The sequence below is a fragment of the Oncorhynchus tshawytscha genome, linkage group LG09 (genome assembly GCF_018296145.1).
Source record: "Oncorhynchus tshawytscha isolate Ot180627B linkage group LG09, Otsh_v2.0, whole genome shotgun sequence".
In the NCBI taxonomy this organism is placed as follows: Eukaryota; Metazoa; Chordata; class Actinopteri; order Salmoniformes; family Salmonidae; genus Oncorhynchus; species Oncorhynchus tshawytscha.
The window spans coordinates 78,187,955-78,210,336 of NC_056437.1; the positions used below are offsets into that span (position 1 = coordinate 78,187,955).

At 42.9% G+C, this 22,382-nt stretch overlaps 1 protein-coding gene across 3 annotated transcripts in view; it reads right to left on the reverse strand.

Annotated features, from left to right (window-relative positions):
- The window catches only part of LOC112258775 (serine/threonine-protein kinase WNK4), an 82,316-nt gene extending 71,916 nt beyond the window's left edge, over positions 1-10,400 (reverse strand). For 2 of the 3 annotated variants that reach the window (XM_042327507.1, XM_042327505.1), the window contains exon 1: positions 9,196-10,400. In XM_042327507.1, coding sequence (XP_042183441.1) covers positions 9,196-9,810 — 615 coding nt within the window. In that variant the 5' untranslated portion in view covers positions 9,811-10,400. The remainder of the gene's footprint in view (positions 1-9,195) is intronic. The other variant, XM_042327506.1, reaches the window with a different exon arrangement.
- Between the last annotated feature and the right edge of the window lie 11,982 nt (positions 10,401-22,382).

The following is a 22,382-nucleotide window of genomic DNA, read 5'->3' on the forward strand; positions in this document are numbered from 1 at the left end:
CTCCACTGTAACTATTCCTCAGGTTGTTACAGTAAAATGAGAATAATGTGTTCTCAGTCAACAAATAAAATTTAAAAAGTTACTCAACAATAATGACAGAAAATAAACAGAACAGGAATATTCTAAAACATGCAACAAGGCACTAAACTAACACTGGAAAAACATAGCAAATTAATATGCTTTTTGGCCTAAAAGCAAAGACTTATGTTTGTAGCAAAATCCAACAGAACACATTACTGAGTAACTACCTCACTTTTAAGCATCGTGGTGGCTACTTCGTGGTATGGCTATGCTTGACATCCGCAAATACCGGGGAGTTTTTCAGGATAAAAAGAAATGGGATGAAGCTAAGCACAGCCAAAATCCTAGAGGAAAACATACTTCAGTCTGCTTTACACCAGACATTGGGAGACCAATTCACCTTTCAGCAGATCAATAATCTACAACACAAGGCCAAGTTACAGTTTAGACTTAAATCTGCTTGAAAATCTATGGCAAGACATGAAAATTGCTGTCTAGCCATAATCACCAACATCTTGACAGAGCTTGAAGAATTATGGAAAGAATAATGGGTTAATATTGCACAATCCAGATGTGTAAAGCTCCAAGAAGACTCGCAACTGTAGTCACTACCAAAGGGGTTTCTAACATGTATTGACTGAACACTTATGCAACAACTATATTTCTATTCATCTTAAAAAATAAATAATAATAATAATCTTCCACTTTGACATTCAAGTATTTTGTGTAAGATGTTGACAAAAAGTTACAATTAAATCCATTTCAATCCCACAACACAATAAAATGTGAAAAAAATCGAAGGGATATGAATACTTTTGCAAGGCACTGTATAATCAACAAAAGGTAGTGTTGCCTAAATAAGCATTGGTCTATTTTTGATGTGATCATACCTTATAAGGGGACATGTCAACACTTGACCTAAAGCCTCGGTCAAAAGGCCAGCGCTGTTTTAATACTTATATAACAGATGTCATTGGGAATCATAAACAACTGCTATGACAAATCAAATGCATCACAACAACATAGAACATATTCATGGCAGGCCTCGTGTTCTTGACCCCCTCACCTCCCCCCAAAACAACAACACAACCCTAACCTAGGTGTTGCTACAATCAATCTTGTGGTGACATTCCACAGTGCAGGGCTTCTCCTTGAACTTCCCAGTGTGTGAAGTGTACAGCAAACAAAGAAGAACAGAAAGGCCAACAAACATAGGACAGAAAAAGAAGGACACCACCCCCACACACACACAAACTATACATGGCCTGGGCACATCGTTGTTATGGTTCAATCAGGTTTAGGGTTAGTTACTATGGAGGTTTCACCCACCCCTCCTCAAGGGCCATTTCAGGGATTCTGAGAGAGACCAACCCGAGGCATGGGAGGGACAGGAGTGGTGCAATGCTGAGTTTGAATTACACAAGAGAGATGTGACGAGGTCGCTTTAAGGCAACTTGCTGTCCACCAACTACTGCATTCTATCTATAGTTAAACATTTCTTTGTAACAAAAAAACATGTACAATGCCTTAGTAAAGTATTCAGCCCCCTTGACCTTTTCCACATTTTGTTACGTTACAGCCTTATTCTAAAATGGACTAAATAGTTATTTTTTCCCTCATCAATCTACACATAATAACCCATACTGACAAAGAAAAACAGGTTTATATACATTTTGCTCATTTATAAAAAATATAGGTATTCAGACACTTTATTCAGTACTTTGTTGAAGCACCTTTGGCAGCGACTACAGCCTCGAGTCTTCTTGTGTATGACGCTACAAGCTTGGCACACCTGTATTTGGGGAGTTTCTCCCATTCTTCTCTGCAGATCCTCTCAAGCTCTGTCGGGTTGGATGGGGAGCGTTGCTGCACAGCTACTTTCAGGTCTCTCCAGAGATGTTCGATCGGGTTCAAGTCTGGGCTCTGGGTGGGCCACTCAAGGACATTCAGAGACTTGTCCCAAAGCCACTCCTGCGTTGTCTTGACTGTGTGCTCTGGGTCATTGTCCTGTTGGAAGGTGAACCTTCGCCCCAGTCTGAGGTCCAGTTTGGCCGGGCGGCTAGCTCTAGGAAGAGTTTTGGTGGTTCCTAACTTCTTCCATTTAAGAATGATGGATGCCACTGTGTTCTTGGGGACCATTCAATGCTGCAGAAATGTTTTGGTACCCTTCCCCAGATCTGTGCCTAGATACAATCCTCTCTCTGAGTTCTACGGACAATTTATTTGACCTCATGGCTAGGTTTTGCTGACATGCACTGTCAACTGTGGGACCTTTTATAGACAGTTGTGTGCCTTTCCAAATCATGTCAAATCAATTGAATTTACCACAGATGGACTACGATCAAGTTGTAGAAACATCTCAAGGATGATCAATGGAAACAGGATGCACTTGAGATCCATTTTGTGTCTCATAGCAAAGGCTCTGAATACTTATGTAAATAATGTAAATTTCTGGTTTTTATATTGAATCAATTTGCAAAAAAAAACCTGTTTTCACTTTGTTATTATTGAGGTATTGTGTGTAGATTTCTGAGGATTTAAAAAGGCTGTAATGAAATAAAATGTGGAAAAAGTCAAGGGGTCTGAATACTTTCCGAAGGCACTGTATTTATGAGATGTGTTGGATGAGTTCGATCGGACAGGATCAGTGTCCATTATCGTTCCCCATGAGAACTGGCGTCCAAGCCCCATTTTCCAAAACGTAACAGAGAATGTCTTGTGTAAGGGGGGACTGTCGTCAACACGTACATAAAACACAGACATCACATAAAGATAAAGCTAGTTCCCACCTCCCACCCCTAACCCAGCCACGAACAATCAAGCAGTCTGAGATGAATGAGGACTATATTCAGTACTAAGAGCACTGCATGATAGATATCATAGAAGTTATCTGCATTTATAATCTATTTCTACCTCCATGGCAACGGTTTTATGTAACATTGTGCAAACTGAATCTGCCCCAGGTGAAGGAGAGATGATTGGCTTTCCTGCTAGCAGGCTCCATTCAAGTCATCTGGACATATTGGCCAGCACTGGCATTAAACCAGTTGACCCCTAAATATAGCCAGTTTTAATTAAATGGTGTTTGCTTTTTTTCACTGTTAGCACAGCTTATGAACCAGAGCCAAATGGATGTAGTGCTGCTTGAGTGTGTGCAGTGCTCCCCTCCGTTTTCCTTCACACTCAGTGAAGGCAATGAAACATTATGAGCCCTAAACTGCATGGTAATGAATGGACAGGGGGTGTCGGGGGCAAGCCTGCTGAGAGGCTGAGTCACTCAGCCAGCCAGTCGGTGTTATCCTTGATCAGAGCCACGTAGTCAGCAGTGGGCCACGGTGGCATCACTACCAGTAGCCTTGGGCAGTCTCATTAGCTGCGCTGAAGGCCCATGAGTACGGCAGTGTTTGTCTCACTTACACACGTTTAGGGATAGGTGGGGGGTCAGAGCAGACCACCGTCACCATGGTAGCCCTTGTAGAGACCGCCAGCAATTTATCAGGGCTAATTAAACTGGGTATTGTGGGTAAAATAAATGAAGAGGGAAAGTCGGATTAGCTCAATCACTCCACAGGCGTTAAGAGCGACATTCTGAAGTGGAAAAGGCTGACGGGGAAAAAAAGGTTCCAGCTGGAGCAGCAGAAGAATGTGTCCCTGGAGAACAGTAACACCAAGGGAGGGAAAATACATCTTTGTTTGGGAAATATATAGGGGTAAAGGACGCGTATTATTAGGGGCTACCAGCCAGGGAAGTTCCAGACTAGTCACCAAGTCTCTTGTCACTTAGTGTGGCACAGGAATACGCTTCAAGTGACGGAGGGACTGAGAGACAATTCAATGGAATCCTGGCCTCAATCTGGGGTTTGTAAATCCTAGTCTCATGTTTAGTATGGCAAATGCTTTTACAGCTAATGTCAGTTCTGGCCTGAAAGCCCTCCTTGTTTTCTTCTAGAGGTGGGGTAAGGGAGGGTTCAGTTATTTCAGCTCATACTTTGTATAAGCGGCCTCTCTTTCTCTCTCCCCATGGGTCTGATTCCCACTGACATCTTGACATTTTGAAAAAGGAAACACAGCTGTATGAGTGTGTGTTCTTGAGAACAAGATCTCCCAAGCAATATCTAGTCTTCTTTAACTGTGTCATTTTAATGAGTGTCTAAAGGTTTTGATTGATTGGTGAAGGCTTTAACATGCAAGCAAGCCTTGCCATGGATAGGTAAACCAGATATCTTCTCTATATCATGCACTGAGTTACTCTTACATAGGAACAGACAGCATAAAGTTCAATCAGTGCACAGAGAAGACAAAGAAAGGAAAAATCAAAGAGATACGGTTTTTATATTTCTAGGCAGTGTTGCCTAAATAAGCATTGGTCTATTTTGTATGTAATCATACCTCATAAGGGGACATGTCAACACTTGACCTAAAGCCTCAGTCAGAAGGCCAGCACTGTTTTAATACTTATATAACAGATGTCATTGGGAATCATAAACAACTGCTATGACAAATCAAATGCATCACAAGAACATAGAACATATTCATGGCAGGCCTCGTGTTCTTGGCCCACTCACCTCCCCCCAAAACAACAACACAACCCTAACCTAGGTGTTGCTACAATCAATCTTGTGGTGACATTCCACAGTGCAGGGCTTCTCCTTGAACTTCCCAGTGTGTGAAGTGTACAGCAAACAAAGGAGAACAGAAAAGCCCAACAAACAAAGGACAGATAAAGAAGAACACCACACACACACACTATACATAGCCTGTGCAGGTTGTTGTTCTGGTTTACTCATGTAGTTAGTTACTCTGGAGGTAGGAACTCAAGGGCCATTACAGGACTCCAAAGAGAGGGCGAGAGAGAGACCTTGTAATTATGCACAGTGTGATTTGTTTAAGGCCAACGAGTCAGAAGAACTCTCTCTATGAGCCCTAGGACCATGCATCAGGACTACCTGTCCCTGTCCCCAAACCACCTGGTTGTGCTGCCACTATCAAACCCTGACCGGTTTCACCAGACGTGCTAATTCGCCCCGACCCTGCTGTTTCTACTCTCTCTCTCTCGGATCTGTTGTCTTGACCTCTGAATGCTCGGCTATGAAAAGCCAACTGACATTTACTCCTGAGGTGTTGAACTGCTTCACCTTCTATAACGACTGTGGTTATTATTTGACCCTGGTGGTCATCTATGAACATTTTAACGTCTTGAAGAACAATCTGGCCTTAATTTCCATGTGCTCTTATAATCTCCACCTGACACAGACAGAAGAGGACTGGCCACTCCTAGGAGCCTGGTTCCTCTAGGTTTCTTCCTAGGTTCCTGCCTTTCTTGGGCATTTTTCCTCCTACATCTGCATTGCTTGCTCTTTGGGGTTTTAGGCTGAGTAACTGTATAGCACTTTGTGACAACTGCTGATGTAGAAAGGGCTTTATAAAATGTATTTGATTGAAATTTGATTGATTTCTGAGGAGGTTGTTCAACCGAGTTCACTGACTCCCTGCACCTTGCTCATCCTGCTTGGAAACCCTGTAGCCAACGAACTTCGACAATCAACAGGTCAGTGCAGCACAACCAACTGTCTTTCAGTGCACAAAACCGGTTTCATAAAGATACACCAGTCTCTGCCGTCTTTCACTCCCCTGTACTGTATCATGTGGCTTGTTTTAGAATGACACCTCCTGGTCCCTGCTATTCCCTCCAGCTTCCCAGCTGCCCCCTGGAGGGTTGGGGGGTGGCTCCTGTTACAATGGCTGCTGCCTGGCCAGGGAGTCTGCTGCTGCTATAAACAACTCTCTGCAAGCTGTCAGCGGAGGCTCTGCTGAGGGACATTGGGGGAGATTAAGATGAGTTAAAGGCATTTTAAAGATGGTGGATCTGTCCTGAACACTGATTGCTTTACCATAATAATTTTCGAGTGAAACATAAATATATTAAATCTGTCTTCTAGGGTGGTAGAACTCCTGGGCACAGCTATGCTGATATTAGTTTTGCGTTTGCAAGAAAGGCATTTTACTGTACTTGTGCACATGACAATAAAAACTTGAAACTTGAAAATGAATGATTGTCACTTTGGTGTGAGTAATCTTGATCTTGGGCAAGTGGCAGGTGTTAGAAGATAAACGGGAGGCCAGGCAGTCAGTCTCAGTAATAAGCATTTCTGTGAATGAATGACTGTGTTGCAAATTTTACAAATACATGTAATAACAAGTTGCTTGCTGTGTATCTGTTCTAAACTAGTATTGCTCAAATTTGAGTGTGAGAAGCAGCTCTGGTTGAGTGCTGGCTGGTGCCAGTGGTTCTCAATGAAAAGAGAAATGTCCAGGCAAGATGACAGTCAGGCCCTGAGTGTCACACTACCACTAATCTCTCTGTCCCAAGCACCACCACAAGGTTCAGCTTTCACACTACGAGGTCACACATAGATAGATTACAGAATGTACTCGTACTCTCAGCATGAAAATGGCTTTTCCTCATTACAGTACATGGAAACGGTATCTAGGAATCATTGGTCATTGTAAAAGGTCACTCAATAAGGTTCCTGAGTGGCGCAGTGGTCTAAGGCATCACTACAGACCCTGGTTCAATTCCAGGCTGTATCATAACCGGCCGTGATTGGGAGTCTCATAGGGTGGTGCGCAATTGGCCCAGTATCGTCCGGGGTAGGCCGTCAATGTAAATTTGATTTATTTTATTTTACCTTTATTTAACTAGGCAAGTCAGTTAAGAACAAATTCTTATTTTCAATGACGGCCTAGGAACAGTGGGTTAACTGCCTGTTCAGGGGCAGAACGACAGATTGGTACCTTGTCAGCTCAGGGGTTTGAAAATGTATACGAACTTGACGTGTACTGCAAAATATATGGGTCTGATTCCCACTGACATCTTGACATTTTGAAAAAGGAAACACAGCTGTATGAGTGTGTGTTCTTGAGAAGAAGATCTCCCAAGCTATATCTAGTCATTTTAATGAGTGTCTAAAGGTTTTGATTGATTAGTGAAGGCAAGCAAGCCTTGCCATGGATAGGTAAACCAGATAACTTCTCTATATCATGCACTGAGTTACTCTTACACAAGCACATACAGCATGAAGTTCAATCAGTGCACAGAGATAAGACAGAGAGAAAAAGTCCAAGAGATACAGATTGTATATGGCCATGGAAAGTGGCGCAAGGAGGGGATTTCATAGAAGCAAACCAAGTCTGTTCTGTTGAGGGTAGACTTTGTTTTAATTTTTGCTGTGTTTCATCTGTATTTGTCAAAATGTGTAATGTACCCCCACAAACCTCCCACTTTACCCCATTGCCCACACTTCCTAGTCATAGGACAGCTGCTAGGATACCACTTGTCATGGGGATTGTGACAATTTGCGAGAAACGATCATTAAGACAATGCAAGCATTTTACGATCATTAAGACCATTCTCACCCCCCATCTGGTCTGGACTAAAATCCCTTGTGTCAATTGTTAGTGTGCATTCAGCAAAACAATGATACAAAAACATTCCAACCTCACCCCTTGTCATAGGCTTTATATGCATTAACAGTGACAGCACAATGCCCTTCATGAAGGGGTTAAAGTAAGTAAAGACACTTATAATATGCTTCCCATTTGAAAATAGGCCTATAACAGATTTTGCCATTTTTCAATTGCTTCAACGTCAGTGTTGATACTCAGTTGTGGATAACTGTTTAAATTGCAACTAAAATCATACAATGTTTGTTTTCGATTATCGGACATAACATTTCCTTACTACACAACTCCTGAAGCCTCAACTGATGGCAGCTTCCTTGTGCAGGCAAATGTAGTGCACATTATGTCTGGCTGCAGGTGATCTGCCTATGAAAACTAAGTGGGGCAACTGTTTCCTACCCACTGGGCACACACTGACTGAATCAAAGTATTCTGTCTGCAATTGTCAACTATCAAGTGGTTTGAAAGACACTTTTCAAATCACTTGATAAGTCCACTGTGGTAGACAGCTCGCAACCGCGCTTCCTACCACTCTCTATATCACAGCCGAGTTATAGGTGCCGGTTTGGAGAAGTACAGATACTCACACATTATACAATGCAGACAAGGAGTTATAGATTGTTTATTTGCCGTCAGTAACAGTTATTTTTTTGGCCTCTGAAATTGTAACCACCTAGCACTGGGTTTGGACCAGAGTTAACGCCTCCTCTTAACAACGCTGCGCTCCAACGCTTCGCTCCAACACTTCGCTTTGCTTGAAATTTGCATAAAGTAGAGCACAACTCAACGTTTTCTTCCGCACGACTAGCAAGGTTCTCGCCGCTCTCCTTCCCACAATCCCATTTCTCCGTGTGTACTCGTTGAAAATGTATGGGGTGGAACTTCTCCTGCTGTTTTTACCAACAACGAATTCAGCAGAAGTTCCACCCCCATTAATTTTCAACGAGGGTACTCAGAGAATTGTGCAGGGGATTGTGGGAAGGTGAGAAGCGAGAACTCTGCTAGCAGAGTGGTGGAAACATTTTTGCTCTCCTCTACTTCATGCAAATTTCAAGCGAAGCGATGCACTGGAGCGAAGCATTTTCAAGAGCAAGCGCCTCTGATCAAAACCCACTGTATGTAAGACACCCATGTGTGGAAACGTGGTGTCCTTTATAGGGCTATTTGTATGATTACTTTGAGAGCTTTAAACTCAGTAGGTCCACACAGGTTCTCAATAACAGCAGACAAAAACTGATAGGCCTAAATAGCACAGAGATTATAAATGAAGTCATGTATGGCATCTTATCTGAGTGGCTGATAATGTCGAGAAGGTGTGGGCAATTGTAATTATCACCTAAACACTTGTATAAAAGAACTATGGATTTGGCACACTTCTTGATCTGACAAAGGCATGACAATAAAGAAGTGAAATGAGCAGATGTATTTTTTTCATTTGTCCTTTTTATGTTTTCTACTGTCTCAGTTTACCAATGTTCTTGAACTTGGGATTTCATTTGATGGCATTGTCGCATATAGTAGAGCATCCAGCTAATTAAGCGAGACAGCACACATGGTACCCACTCCACAATGTAGAGAGAACTTTGCTTGGCTGAGCCAAAGCCTTTGTAAACTATTTTTTTGCGGTGGCCCAAATGAGATTTTAAGGTAATGATGTGTGTTATTTTGAGTTTTCCCCATCTGTACACAAAACATAGCAGATTCATTATTTACCTGTAGCTCACACCATGCCACTTCTACTGTTGTCTCCGTATCCAGGCCTTTGTACACCGTCTTGAACGACCCTCTCCCAATTTCAATGTTGAATTTGAGGAACCTTCCATCAGGTGACGTCGCCACGGCTTTGGTTTCAATTTCATCCTTTTCCTCTTGCTCCCGTTTGCTTTCAAATGGAGCTCGAGATAAAATGACCTTTTTGTCAGTGATTTCTTCCTCGGAATCTGAACTTGTGCCCTGTGCTTGCGAGCTGGGCTGTGGTGGTTTGGGGTCTGATGCTTGGGTACCAGGAGGTGAGCACGTACTCGTTCCCGGGCTTGAGACAGGTGAAGCTGGTACTGATGAGTCCACTTTTTTCTCCTCTGCCGCCGTTTCGGCTAAAATATCATCAGCAGACCAGGAGTGAGTTTTGGAGAGAGGGGCATCATCGTAAACTTCAGGCTCCAAATCCAATGTATTTATTTTGCTCAACCTGTACGAGTTTCTCCTGGAGTTTGCCGAGTGTCTCCTGCGCCTTGGTGGTATTCGGCCAGGGAAGCAGGAGTTGGCGTCGAACCCAGCAGGTAATTTGGAGAAACCCAGTCCGGCAATGTCGACCTCAAGCTGTGACATGTCTGTTTTATGAGTTTTGCCGCGAAATGCAACAGGTGGGTCTTGTGTCCCAACTAGTGGATCTGCAAATCCGAACGAAGGCTATTTAAAAACATAAACTGGAAAAGGGAACATCATAGGTTGCAGGGAATGTGAATTATTTCGAAAAATAAAAACTACCAAAAAGCTACAAAAATCCAAATGAAACAAATAAGTATAGGCTACATATAAAAGGTGCCTACATATTTGGCTTATACATTCGATTTGTATGTTCAAATCAACTATAGGCTATTGGCTAATAATACAAACAAAACAAAAAAAATCAACAAGTGTGCCCACAAGTCTCTTCACCTCAACCTGAATGAAGGTCGTTCGAGTTCTCCCTAGTAAAAAATGCTTGTTTAAATCCGCCAAATATAATTTACTTGGTCGTGGTCTTGCTCATAGACAGACGAAACATAAATTACATTAATGCTAGTATTCCTCAAACCGTGTCTCTGGTCGCAAGTCTTCAAACTGTCCGCTCCCAAAGTGGATTAACGCTGTATCGACAACGGGTAGACTGCTCGAGCGCACAGTGAACGCTCAATGAGCTCCACCCCCCAAAACACATTTCGGATCTGTATTTTGCCAGCAACCATAGACTATTATAGGTTGAGAAGATATAGTTCCCTTGAATGTACACTGAACAAAATATAAACGTAACATGTAAAGTGTCGGTCCCATGTTTCATGAGCTGAAATAAAAGATACCAGAAAGTTGCCATACACGCAAAACGTTTATTTTCCATTCCACAAAAAGCTTCTCTCATATTTTGTACACAAATGTGTTTACATCCATGTTAGTGAGCAGTTCTCCTTTGTTAAAATAATCTAACCACCTGACAGGTGTGTCATATCAACAAGCTGATTGAACAGCATGCTCATTACACAGGTAAACCTTGTGCTGGGGACAATAAAAGGCCACCCTGAAATGTGCAGTTGTCTCAAGTTGAGGGAGCGTGCAATTGGTATGCTGCCTGCAGGAATGTCCACCAGAGCTGTTGCCAGATAATTACATTTTCATTTCTCTACCATAAGCCGCCTCCAACATTGTTTTAGAGAATTTGGTAGTACGTCCAACCGGCCTCACAACCGCAGACCATGTGTATGGCGTCATGTGGGAGAGCAGTTTGCTGACGTCAACGTTGTGAACAGAGTTCCCCATGGTGGTGGTGGGGTTGTGTTATGGGCAGGCATAAGTTACGGACAACGAACACAATTGTATTTTATCAATGTCAATTTGAATGCACAGAAATGCTGTGATGAGATCCTGAGGCCCATTGTGAGGCCCATTTCTTTTAAGAGATCTGTGACCAACGGATGCATATCTGTATTCCTAGTCATGTGAAATCCATGATTAGGGTCGAATTAATGAATTTAAATTGGCTGATTTCCTCATATGAACTGTAACTCAGTAAAATCTTTGAAATTGTTGCGTGCTGCGTTTATATTTTTGTTCAGTATATATTTTCTTAGTTAACATTTGCTAAAAAATAAAACATTCTAATGAAGTTTACTTTGAAATTAGAAAGCTGTTTGTTTGTGGTGTGTAGTGGCCTCAACATACTGTACAGTAGTACTTGCAAACTTACTATTCAAGGTAGCCTAATAAGTCACAAGAATCTTGGTCCAAGTGTGATATGAATGCATTCTGGCAATGTGCCAAGGCTTTAGATGCCAGCTTTTGGTTTAGAATGTTGGATTTACTATCCTGTATATCGTGCTATACTGTATGTCTACTGTAAGGTAATTATTATGATAACAGAGGACAAGAGTCATCAAAACATATATTAACTTAATAATAATAATAATAATAATAATCTGTTTTACTGAGGTAATTGCTCCCAGGACAGGAGCAATCCACTTATCTGTGGTGTTGACTGTGGTGATTATCTTTAGCAATATTACATAATGTTGCACTGTTGAAATAGTGGGTAGGATACAAATGAGATAACGACTACAGCAAAACGAATGAATCCATCTTAACGTCAAATTGCAACAGACTAAAATTGCCTGGCAGCCTGTAAATCCTGGCACTGTAGAAATAGGCTTCATCAAGAAGTCTGGATTAAGCCAAAGACAAAGACAGCTGACCATCTAAATCTAGGCTATACCTACCTAATCTCTTCAATAGGAAATTAAATCACAGAGACAAAAGCAATACAGATAAGCTGAAAGAGGTTTCACTGTCTTATAAAATAGGTTTACAACCATGTATTTTTTTACAACCATGTATTTTTGTCTGATGATGAACTCAGTAATAGGGGGTTGGGTTGTGTACAGATTTAGTCAAGGAAGGGTAGTAGCATAGTGGTTATAGGAAAGGGTGTTTATTCATGTCTGTTTGACACATCTTACAAATTCTCATCAGTTACTTGTGATATAACACAGTAGTAGCATATCAATCAACGATTAAGAATAGATATGTAAAACACACCCAGTAGGTACATTATCGTCATCAATTACTCTCCACCACAGACACACACATTTCCTCCATTCCAGGTTTAGCGTGTCAGGCCATTCCAGGGTTAACGTGAGCACCCTGACACGGACCGAGGCCTCATCTTAGCAGGTTTCCGGGACGAAGTGGAAGGAGCGGCTTAGCGTTGTGTGGCCAAGTGATTTCAGGTCACATTAGCTGAGTGCCACACACACCTTACTGTTGACTTGTGCGATATACTGACCCCATTCCCCTCATACTAAGGATTCCAGCCAGGGAAGTTCCAGTCACTGTCTCCCCAGCCAGCATGTGCTATGGCTTTGATTCCTGGGTAGACCGGTGTGTGTTGCCATATGCTTACAATCCCTGACACAGACACTGATGAAGGTGCTCAGCCTACCTCTGTAAAACACAAACAGACCGACAGACAGACAGAGGGCCAGGGACTCTTTGTTTATCCCCTCCTCATGAGTGTGTGTGTGTACGCCTGTGTGTGTGTGTGTAAGAGCTTGCACCGTGGAGATAGATAGCTCAAGTCCCAGCACCTGATATAGCCCTCACAACCACTGCCAGGAGACTTAAACTAGCCATCCCCCACCTGTCACATGAGCTTCACAGAGAGGCTGTGTGGAGCAGTCAGAGGGGGAGCTTATCTGCAGGAACACATTGCTCCTATGGCAGCAGACGGCCACCCACGAATGCTAATCACTCATGTTTGATGAGAGCTTCTGCAGAGTCATCTTTCCAGAAAAGAAGAGTAGCACAGAAATCCCCATGAAACAACATGGAAATGGGTCACACGGTAGACAACATGCTAATCGCAGCGCTCTTCACAATTCCAGCTAAAAAGTCTTCCTCCCTTCTCTGTCTGCTGCTGTATGGTTTTTTTATCTCCCCGTCATGAGGCGGGCAGTGCAATACGCTCTGTTCTTTTCTGCTTTAGCTGACACGGGGCAGGAGGATGGAGGCTGGGCCTTGACAGGGGAATAATAAACAGAGGTCCTATTTTTTTGAAGGTCAAGGAAATTGATATGATATGACATTAAAAGCTGAGTGGCTTTTGCAACTTTTCCAAGAGCTTTAGCAATCCTCATAAATGCCTGACTGTGAAAGTGTATTCCAACATACACAGAGGGAAGCTCACCAGTTGGAAAGCAATGTGAACTGTTGAGTGTGAACAGAATATTAAAGTGTGCACTTAGGTGGGATGATAATATGTAGCCTAGTAATAACACAATAATCCAGTTGTAAACAAGGCATTGGATGAATATTGCCAGGTTGTTAACATACTCAATAAACATGGACAAGTAGCACACCGGTCATACAATTTCTCAAGCAGGGCCTGTATGCAAGTGCAAAAGCTAGGGCTCTTTCAGACAGAAGAGGGATAAATACATTCAAAGTGAGTGGGCTTTTTAAGAGAGGCCTCCTTTCCTTGGATGCTAATGACCATCAATATGCACATACCCTATATTATCCCTGGCCAATTCCAATATTTTTTCCACTAACTGGTATTCATCAGCTCTTAACTCATCAGATCTTTTTCAGAGCTGATCTAATTGGTCTTTTGACCAATTAGATCAACCAAGTAGATCAGCTCTGATAAAGATCTGATGAGAAAAAAATCTGATGTGATTGGTCAAAATACCAATCAGTGAAAAAAATATCATAATTTGGCTGACTGTCTAAATGCAGCCTAAGGTGTCCAACGCTGTGTCCCAATACTCATAATGGCTCCCTATCCTTGCCTCGCCTCCTACTGTAGGTCACCAACACTCTAATAAAACTGAGTATGTGACAGCAATACTATGAAATTCCCACCTAACCTACCCATGTGGTAACTGAAGGACATATGTTCCTTACTCTTGTTAAGAGTATGTAATGACATAGTACTGTAATGTAGAACTACACTTGTACTTGGAATGCATTGATGTTGCCACCTAGTGGGCTTATCTGGAACAACACAGACCCATGTTACAAGACTGTATCTCAAAGTCTGCCTACACTGCACTGACAGAACAAAATGAAAAATGGGAGTAGGGTTACATCTACAACTCTTCTCTTTATAGTCAACAAGTCACACATCAGCATGTGGAAGTGTGTGTCAACTCTGGAGCTACAACAACAGGGCTAGGTGGCTTTGTTGTTTGCTTTCACTGATGTATGAACTAACCATTAAGCCCTATTAACCAATGTTTTATACTGAGTTTAAGCAGTGCTTAATTTGAGCCGGGTGGTTTGCGCAACGTTGTAGCCCAAATAGACCAACGCGTGGCCATTGCTGTGATGAGAGAAGTGCGCCTCAGAACTAGAATGAGAGTCACTTTCCCTGCTCTGATAGATATCAGCATGCAACTCTCATCTCTCCAGCTATGCACTTAATCATTTATTTCCTTATAGAATCATAGCCGCGGGAAGGATGCTGGAGGTATCACAGAACCCCTGATACATTTAAACACATTTAGCCAAAGTTATAGAATTACTGCTGTCAGCCAAAACAGGCTATTCACAATATTGCAAATACAAATCGCGGGACAACACAGATCCTGATGAATAGAGAAGACTATTCTGTCTGTAGGCTAGCAAGTTATCAACTTCCAAATAGACATATTGAGCGAACAGCATTATTTTACAAAGTAAAACAAGAGAGAGGTAAGCTTTTGGCACGAGCGTTTTACAAAGTAAAACAAGAGAGGTAAGCTTTTGGCACGAGAGTATCGGCCATCGCTGGTGAGTGAGCTGCGTATCGTTGAGTGAGTCAGTGAAACGAAAGCTTTTTTAGGACAAATGTATTTTGTACAATATGTGTGTGTGTGTGTGTGTGTGCGTGTGTGTGTATCACCACTCACCTAGGCCTGGGCTATTGATGGATTCAAGACAAAGACGTTGTCATTGATTTACGATTCTCAGTTTGTCAGTGTCAAAGTACAGCCTGTCATTTCGATAATTTGTGAGGTATTAAAAAATATTCGGCTAAAGTCTCCAGTCATCTAAAATCATGTAGAATTGTATGAAATGCGTTTATGAAGGCCATTTTCCCGGACCATAGGCCACTAAACATTTCCCCATGTGTGTAACTTCTGCAATCGCCTCTCTATACTCTACTGCTCTATGCCAGTACGCAAAGGCGATGATAATGCATGCAATGATTTATTATAAAAGTGATTTTTCTTTTCATGCGTTCTTGGGCTGCAACGTTGCGCAATTTACAAATTAAGCACTGAGTTTACGTTAGTAAAGGTTTGCTTATGTTCATAGGGAAAATATATAAAATATGTGAAAATAATAAGTATGTTTTTGTGGAGGCAGAAATTCCCAAGAGTCCATCCAGATTGTGACTATATTTTGGATAATGGTTCCCTGTCTAATGAGACTGGAACAAACCCACATTCAAAGGAGGGAAATTGTTATTCTGTTTTGTTATTCTGATTAGCTTTTGCCGAACTTGATGTTGACAAAATAATCAGCTGACAAGCGAATGAGGTATACTGCACTATAACTGGCAAGAATTCTACCCTGTCTTTCTTGTAGTATTAAATAATGTTTGTTCATTAGGAAGGGGTTATATGGCATGGACCTAGGAAGAAAGGAATGTATGTGGAGATAAGAGAGGACCGGGAGGGCCCCTCCAGAGTTATGGTGTCTGGGGGAGCCTGGAACTGTCAGCTGAGAGGTTATAAACTGTGGTTAGACTCATGAGAAAATCCATGTTGGTGTGTATGTATGTGCGTAGTTTAGGATGGTATAAGAAGGAAGGTATTTGTGAAAACTTGATAGCTCTTGCAAATAAATTGGGATCTGATCAATTGTGAGCTGGGAATTCTGTCTGTTTTTATTTAAGACCAGAACTTTACAACCTCTGGGTAACAACCTCTGGGTAACAACCTCTGGGTAACAACCTCTGGGTAACAACCTCTGGGTAACAACCTCTGGGTATCAGACAGATCAATATCATTGGAATTTATGAACACTGATTAAATAATTACATGACAATGGCAAACAAGTCATATTTGATTGCAATATTGTTAGATAGACACTAAACACATGTATCACTGGTGATTTCTGTCAATGCCTGCTTTGAGTCTGTATGAAGCACTATTTTGTGTCAATCTCTTGGGAGGCCGTCATTGTGTGTTGTTTTCAGTAGGCTTACACACTTCAACTTCAAGATTCTTGGCATACATTAGTGAGCCATCACAGTGGCTTTGAGGGCAAAATGTGAGCCAGAGTTAAGGGTTACCAACTTACCAGGACCCTGATGCAGGTGATTGTAAATGTAGGCTACTGTCAGGGCCACTGTCCAGAGGGAAGTACTTACATTTTAGTCATTCAGTAGACGCTGTTATCCAGCACAGGCATAGAAAGTACATTTTTCCTCAATGTAGCTATCAGTAGAGAGCTAGAAAGGGGCGGGGTCAAGTAAAAGTACTGTTTAATTTGAATACTTTATTTTGGGGTGAGGGGGTCGAGGTGAGGAGGAGGATTATTTAAGATACTCTTTGAAGAAGTAGGGTTTCAGAGGGAGGAGGGGCAGTTCCTCTTGCTGTTCTGTAGGTAAGCACCATGATCTTGTAGTGGATGCGAGCTTCGACTGGAAGCCAGTGTAGTGTGTGGAGGAGTGAGTGACATGAGAGAACTTGGGAAGGTTGAACACCAGGCGGGCTGCAGTGTTCTGGATAAGTTGCAGGGGTTAAATGGCACACGCGGGGAGCCCAGCAAACAGCAAGTTGCAGTAGTCCAGACGGGAGAGGACAGGTGCCTGGATTAGGACCTGTGCTGCTTCCTGTGTGAAGTAGGGTCGTACTCTACGGATGTTGTAGAGCATGAACCTGCAGGAGCGGGTCACTGCTTTGATGTTTGCAGAGAAAGACAGAGGGTTGTCCAGGGTCACGCCAAGGTTCTTTGCACTCTGGGAGGGCAACACTGTGGAGTTGTCAACTATGATGGCGAGTTCTTTGAGCGGGCAGTTCTGTCTTGTCGAGGTTGAGATATCTGCCAGGCACGCAGAAAAGCATGTCGCCACCTGGGTGTCAGAAGAGGGGAAGGAGTTGAGTGTTATGCTCAATAGCAATGATAGGAGAGACCATGTGAGGATATGACGGAGGCGTGTGACGGTGTATAGAGAGGAGAAGGCCTAGAACCGAGGCCTGTGGGACACAGTAGTGAGTGAGAGTACGTGGTGCAGACACAGATCCTCTCCACGTCACCTGGTAGGAGTGGCCTGCAAGGTAGGATGCAATCCAAGAGTGTGCAGAGCCTGAGACGCAAGGCCCTGAGATGGTGGAGTGGATGATCTGATGGTTCACGGTGCCAAAGGCAGCGCCAAGAAGATCGTTCTGAGAGAGATAACGAGAAAGTTGATCAGAGACAGCATGCTCAAGTGTTTTAGGTCTATAGTTGACGTCAGATGAGTCAAGTGAGAAGGCCTCAGGGGTTGTCGAGGGCCAGAAAGCCTCCATGACACAGAGAAAAGCAGTCTCAGTTGAGTGACCCGTCTTGAAGCCTGAGAGTTTCCTAGGGTTAGAGGCAGAGGATGTGGAAAAGAGTTTCCTAGGGAGGTTAGAGGCAAAGTGGATGAAGTGAGGAGGGGGTGGAAAAGAGTTTCCTAGGGTTAGAGGCAGAAGTGGAAAAGAGTTTCCTAGGGTTAGAGGCAGAAGTGGAAAAGAGTTTCCTAGGGTTAGAGGCAGAAGTGGAAAAGAGTTTCCTAGGGTTAGAGGCAGAAGTGGAAAAGAGTTTCCTAGGGTTAGAGGCAGAAGTGGAAAAGGTTTCCTAGGGTTAGAGGCAGAAGTGGAAAAGAGTTTCCTAGGGTTAGAGGCAGAAGTGGAAAAGAGTTTCCTAGGGTTAGAGGCAGAAGTGGAAAAGAGTTTCCTAGGGTTAGAGGCAGAAGTGGAAAAGAGTTTCCTAGGGTTAGAGGCAGAAGCTTGACAATTAGAATGGTAGAAAGTGGCATTAGCAGCAGATACAGAGGAAGAGAACATAAAGAGGAGGAAGTTAAAGGATTATTTGTATTTATATTTAACCTTTATTTAACTAGGCAAGTCAGTTAAGAACAAATTCATATTTACAATGATGGCCTACCAAAAAGCAAAAAGCCTCCTGCGGGGACGGGGGCTGGGATTAAAAATATAAATACATTAAATAAAAATATAGGACAAAACACACATCATGACAAGAGAACACAACACATAAAGAGAGACCTAAGACAACAGCACAGCATGGTAGCAACACAACATGGCAGCAGCACAACATGGTAGCAGCACCTAACATGGTATAAACATTATTGGGCACAGACAACAGCACAAAGGCAAAGAAGGTAGAGACAACCATACATGACGCAAAGCAGCCACAACTGTCAGTAAGAGTGTCCATGATTGAGTCTTTGAATTAAGAGATTGAGATAAAACTGTCCAGTTTAAGTGTTTGTTGCAGCTCGTTCCAGTCGCTAGCTGCAGCGAACTGAAAAGACGAGCGACCCAGGGATGTGTGTGCTTTGGGGACCTTTAACAGAATGTGACTGACAGAACAGGTGTTGTATGTGGAGGATGAGGGCTGCAGAAGAAATCTCAGATGGGGGGAAGTGAGGCCTAAGAGGGTTTTATAAATAAGCATCAAACAGTGGGTCTTGCGACCGGTTTACAGAAGATTATAGAGTGCAGTGATGTGTCCTATAAGGAGCATTGGTAACAAATCTGATATCCGAATGGTAAAGAACATCTAGCTGCTCGAGAGCACCCTTACTTGCCGATCTATAAATTACATCTCCGTATTCTAGCATGGGTAGGATGGTCCTCTGAATCAGGTCCTCCAGAAGTTTTGTTTTCCTCCATTTTCGCTCAGCTGCCCGCAGCCCTGTTCTGTACCCTCGCAATGAGTCACTCAGCCACAGAGTAGGAGGGGAGGGCAGAACTGGCAAGAAGAAATGGGGACAGTGCGAGTCATAGGATGCGGAAAGGGAAGAAAGTAGGGTCGAAGAGGCAGAATCAGGAGACAGGAGGGAGAATGATTTAGCAGAAGGGAGAGATGATAGGTTAGAAGAGGACAGAGTAGTGGCAGAGAGAGAGAGCGAAGATTGCGACGGTGTATGACCATCTGGGTAGGGGCTGAGTGGTTAGGGTTGAAGAAAAGGGTGACAGAAAAGGAAACAAAGTAGTGATCAGAGACCTGGAGTGGGGTTGCAGTGAGATTAGTAGGCGAGTGGCCTCTAGTAAAGATGAAGTCAAGCGTATTGCCTGCCTTGTGAGTTGGAGGAGATTGGGAAAGGGTGAGGTGAAAAGAGGCAAGGAGGGGGAAAAAGGGCAGCATAGGCTGAGATGAACTCGGTGTTTACGTGTGTTGTGCGCGCAGGGTACACTAAATTAGAAGAGTTGAAGCCAAGGGGTGAGGAATGTCTTTAACGTCTACAGAGATAGGTGCGAACAGGTTTTGAAAACACACACATTGTCACGGCCGTCAAAGGAGGTGAGGGCCTTCGGAGTGTGGTGTCAGGAAAATAACCTCACACTCAACGTCAACAAAACTAAGGAGATGATTGTGGACTTCAGGAAACAGCAGAGGGAACACCCCCCTATCCACATCGATGGAACAGTAGTGGAGAGGGTAGTAAGTTTTAAGTTCCTCGGCGTACACATCACAGACAAACTGAATTGGTCCACCCACACAGACAGCATCGTGAAGAAGGCGCAGCAGCGCCTCTTCAACCTCAGGAGGTTGAAGAAATTCGGCTTGTCACCAAAAGCACTCAAACTTCTACAGATGCACAATCGAGAGCATCCTGTCGGGCTGTATCACCGCCTGGTACGGCAACTGCTCCGCCTACACCCCTAAGGCTCTCCAGAGGGTAGTGAGGTCTGCACAACGCATCACCGGGGGCAAACTACCTGCCCTCCAGGACACCTACACCACCCGATGTCACAGGAAGGCCATAAAGATCATCAAGGACAACAACCACCCGAGCCACTGCCTGTTCACCCTGCTATCATCCAGAAGGCGAGGTCAGTACAGGTGCATCAAAGCTGGGACCGAGAGACTGAAAAACAGCTTCTATCTCAAGGCCATCAGACTGTTAAACAGCCACCACTAACATTGAGTGGCTGCTGCCAACACACTGACTCAACTCCAGCCACTTTAATAATGGGAATTGATGGGAAATTATGTAAAATATATCACTAGCCACTTTAAACAATGCTACCTAATATAATGTTTACATACCCTACATTATTCATCTCATATGTATATGTATATACTGTACTCTATATCATCTACTGCATCTTTATGTAATACATGTATCACTAGCCACTTTAACTATGCCACTTTGTTTACATACTCATCTCATATGTATATACTGCACTCAATACAATCTACTGTATCTTGCCTATGCCGCTCTGTACCATCACTCATTCATATATCTTTATGTACATATTCTTTATCCCCTTACACTTGTGTCTATAAGGTAGTAGTTTTGGAATTGTTAGCTAGATTACTTGTTGGTTATTACTGCATTGTCGGAACTAGAAGCACAAGCATTTCGCTACACTCGCATTAACATCTGCTAACCATGTGTATGTAACAAATACAATTTGATTTGATTTGATTTTGAAGTGGACCAAGGTGCAGCGTGGTGAGCGTACATACTGTATTCCTTTTATTTAGAAATGACGCTGACAAAAACAAACAATACAAAAACAACCATGCCACTTACGGGCCATGTGCCACAAACAAAGTTGACTTCCCACACACAAAGGAGGGAAAGGGCTACCTAAGTATGGTTCCCAATCAGACAACGATAGACAGCTGTCCCTGATTGAGAACCATACCCGACCAAAACATAGAAATACAAAATCATAGAAAACAAAAACATAGAATGCCCACCCCAAATCACACCCTGACCAAACCAAATAGACATATAAAAATGCTCTCCAAGGTCAGGGCGTGACACACATAGTTGACAAAGCTACTAAAGAACAAAATGAGATCATCTGTAAATAACTAGCAATAGCATGAAGCCCACTGAGATGGTTATATATACTCAGAAAATAGATGAAACCACCCTCCCTACCAAAACAAGTCACAAATTGCCCTGCCACTTGATCCTGGTTGATGTGTCAACAACTATCTGCAAATTATGAGCAGTCAGCAGGTCACACACCAAGTAGGACACTGGGAAGACAGGCAGCACTTAAAGTAGATGGCCCAAGCTAGCAAAAAGGCAGTACTAGACCACAACAGATAAAGACAAAAAAATAAATATACTTATCACTCCTGCAGACATCAGGAGTCCTCTAGATATAGAATGAAGCACTTGACTCTAATAGGTGAAACCTTGTTTGAAGAGTTGTGTACTGTGCTCAAGTGAGTTATGTATGGAATAGCACTGCGTAGGCGTATCTCATAGGTTATTAGAGTATGCAATACATTAAATTTGATTTTGATAGCGCAGTGAGGGCGGGGGAGATTGGTCCTCAGAGGAAATCCTGAGCGCTGCCTCCCGAACTTAGCCTTAAGATGCTTTTGGAAAACGGCCCAGGTTAGTAGAAAAATATAGGGCAGCGTTTTCCATTAGCCAATCTGTAACGTTGACTATACAGCCATCATTTATCGGCCTTACAAGGCGTATCTTTAGGGCATGTCCATCTAAAAGGACCCATGAGCACCAACATGTGAAGTTAATAGGAGCATATCAAATTGGGTGTCAAATGAAAGCTACACTACATGGTCAAATGTATGTGGACACTTGCTCATCGAACATCTCATTCCAAAATCATGGGCGTTAATATGGAGTTGGTCTGCCCTTTGGTGCTATAACAGCCTCCAGTCTTCTGGGAAGGCTTTCCACTAGATGTTGGAACGTTGCTGTGGGGACTTGCTTCCATTCAGCCACAAGAGCATTAGTGAGGTCGGATGTTGGGCGATTAGGCCTGGCTCTCAGTCAGCTTTCAAATCAAAATCACATTTTATTAGTCACATGCACTGAATACAACAGGTGTAGACCTTCCAGTGAAATGCTTACTTACGAGCCCCTAACCAACAATGCAGTTTTAAAAAATATGGATAAGAATAAGAAATAAAAGTAACAAGTAATTAAAGAGCAGCAGTAAAATAACTATAGCGAGACA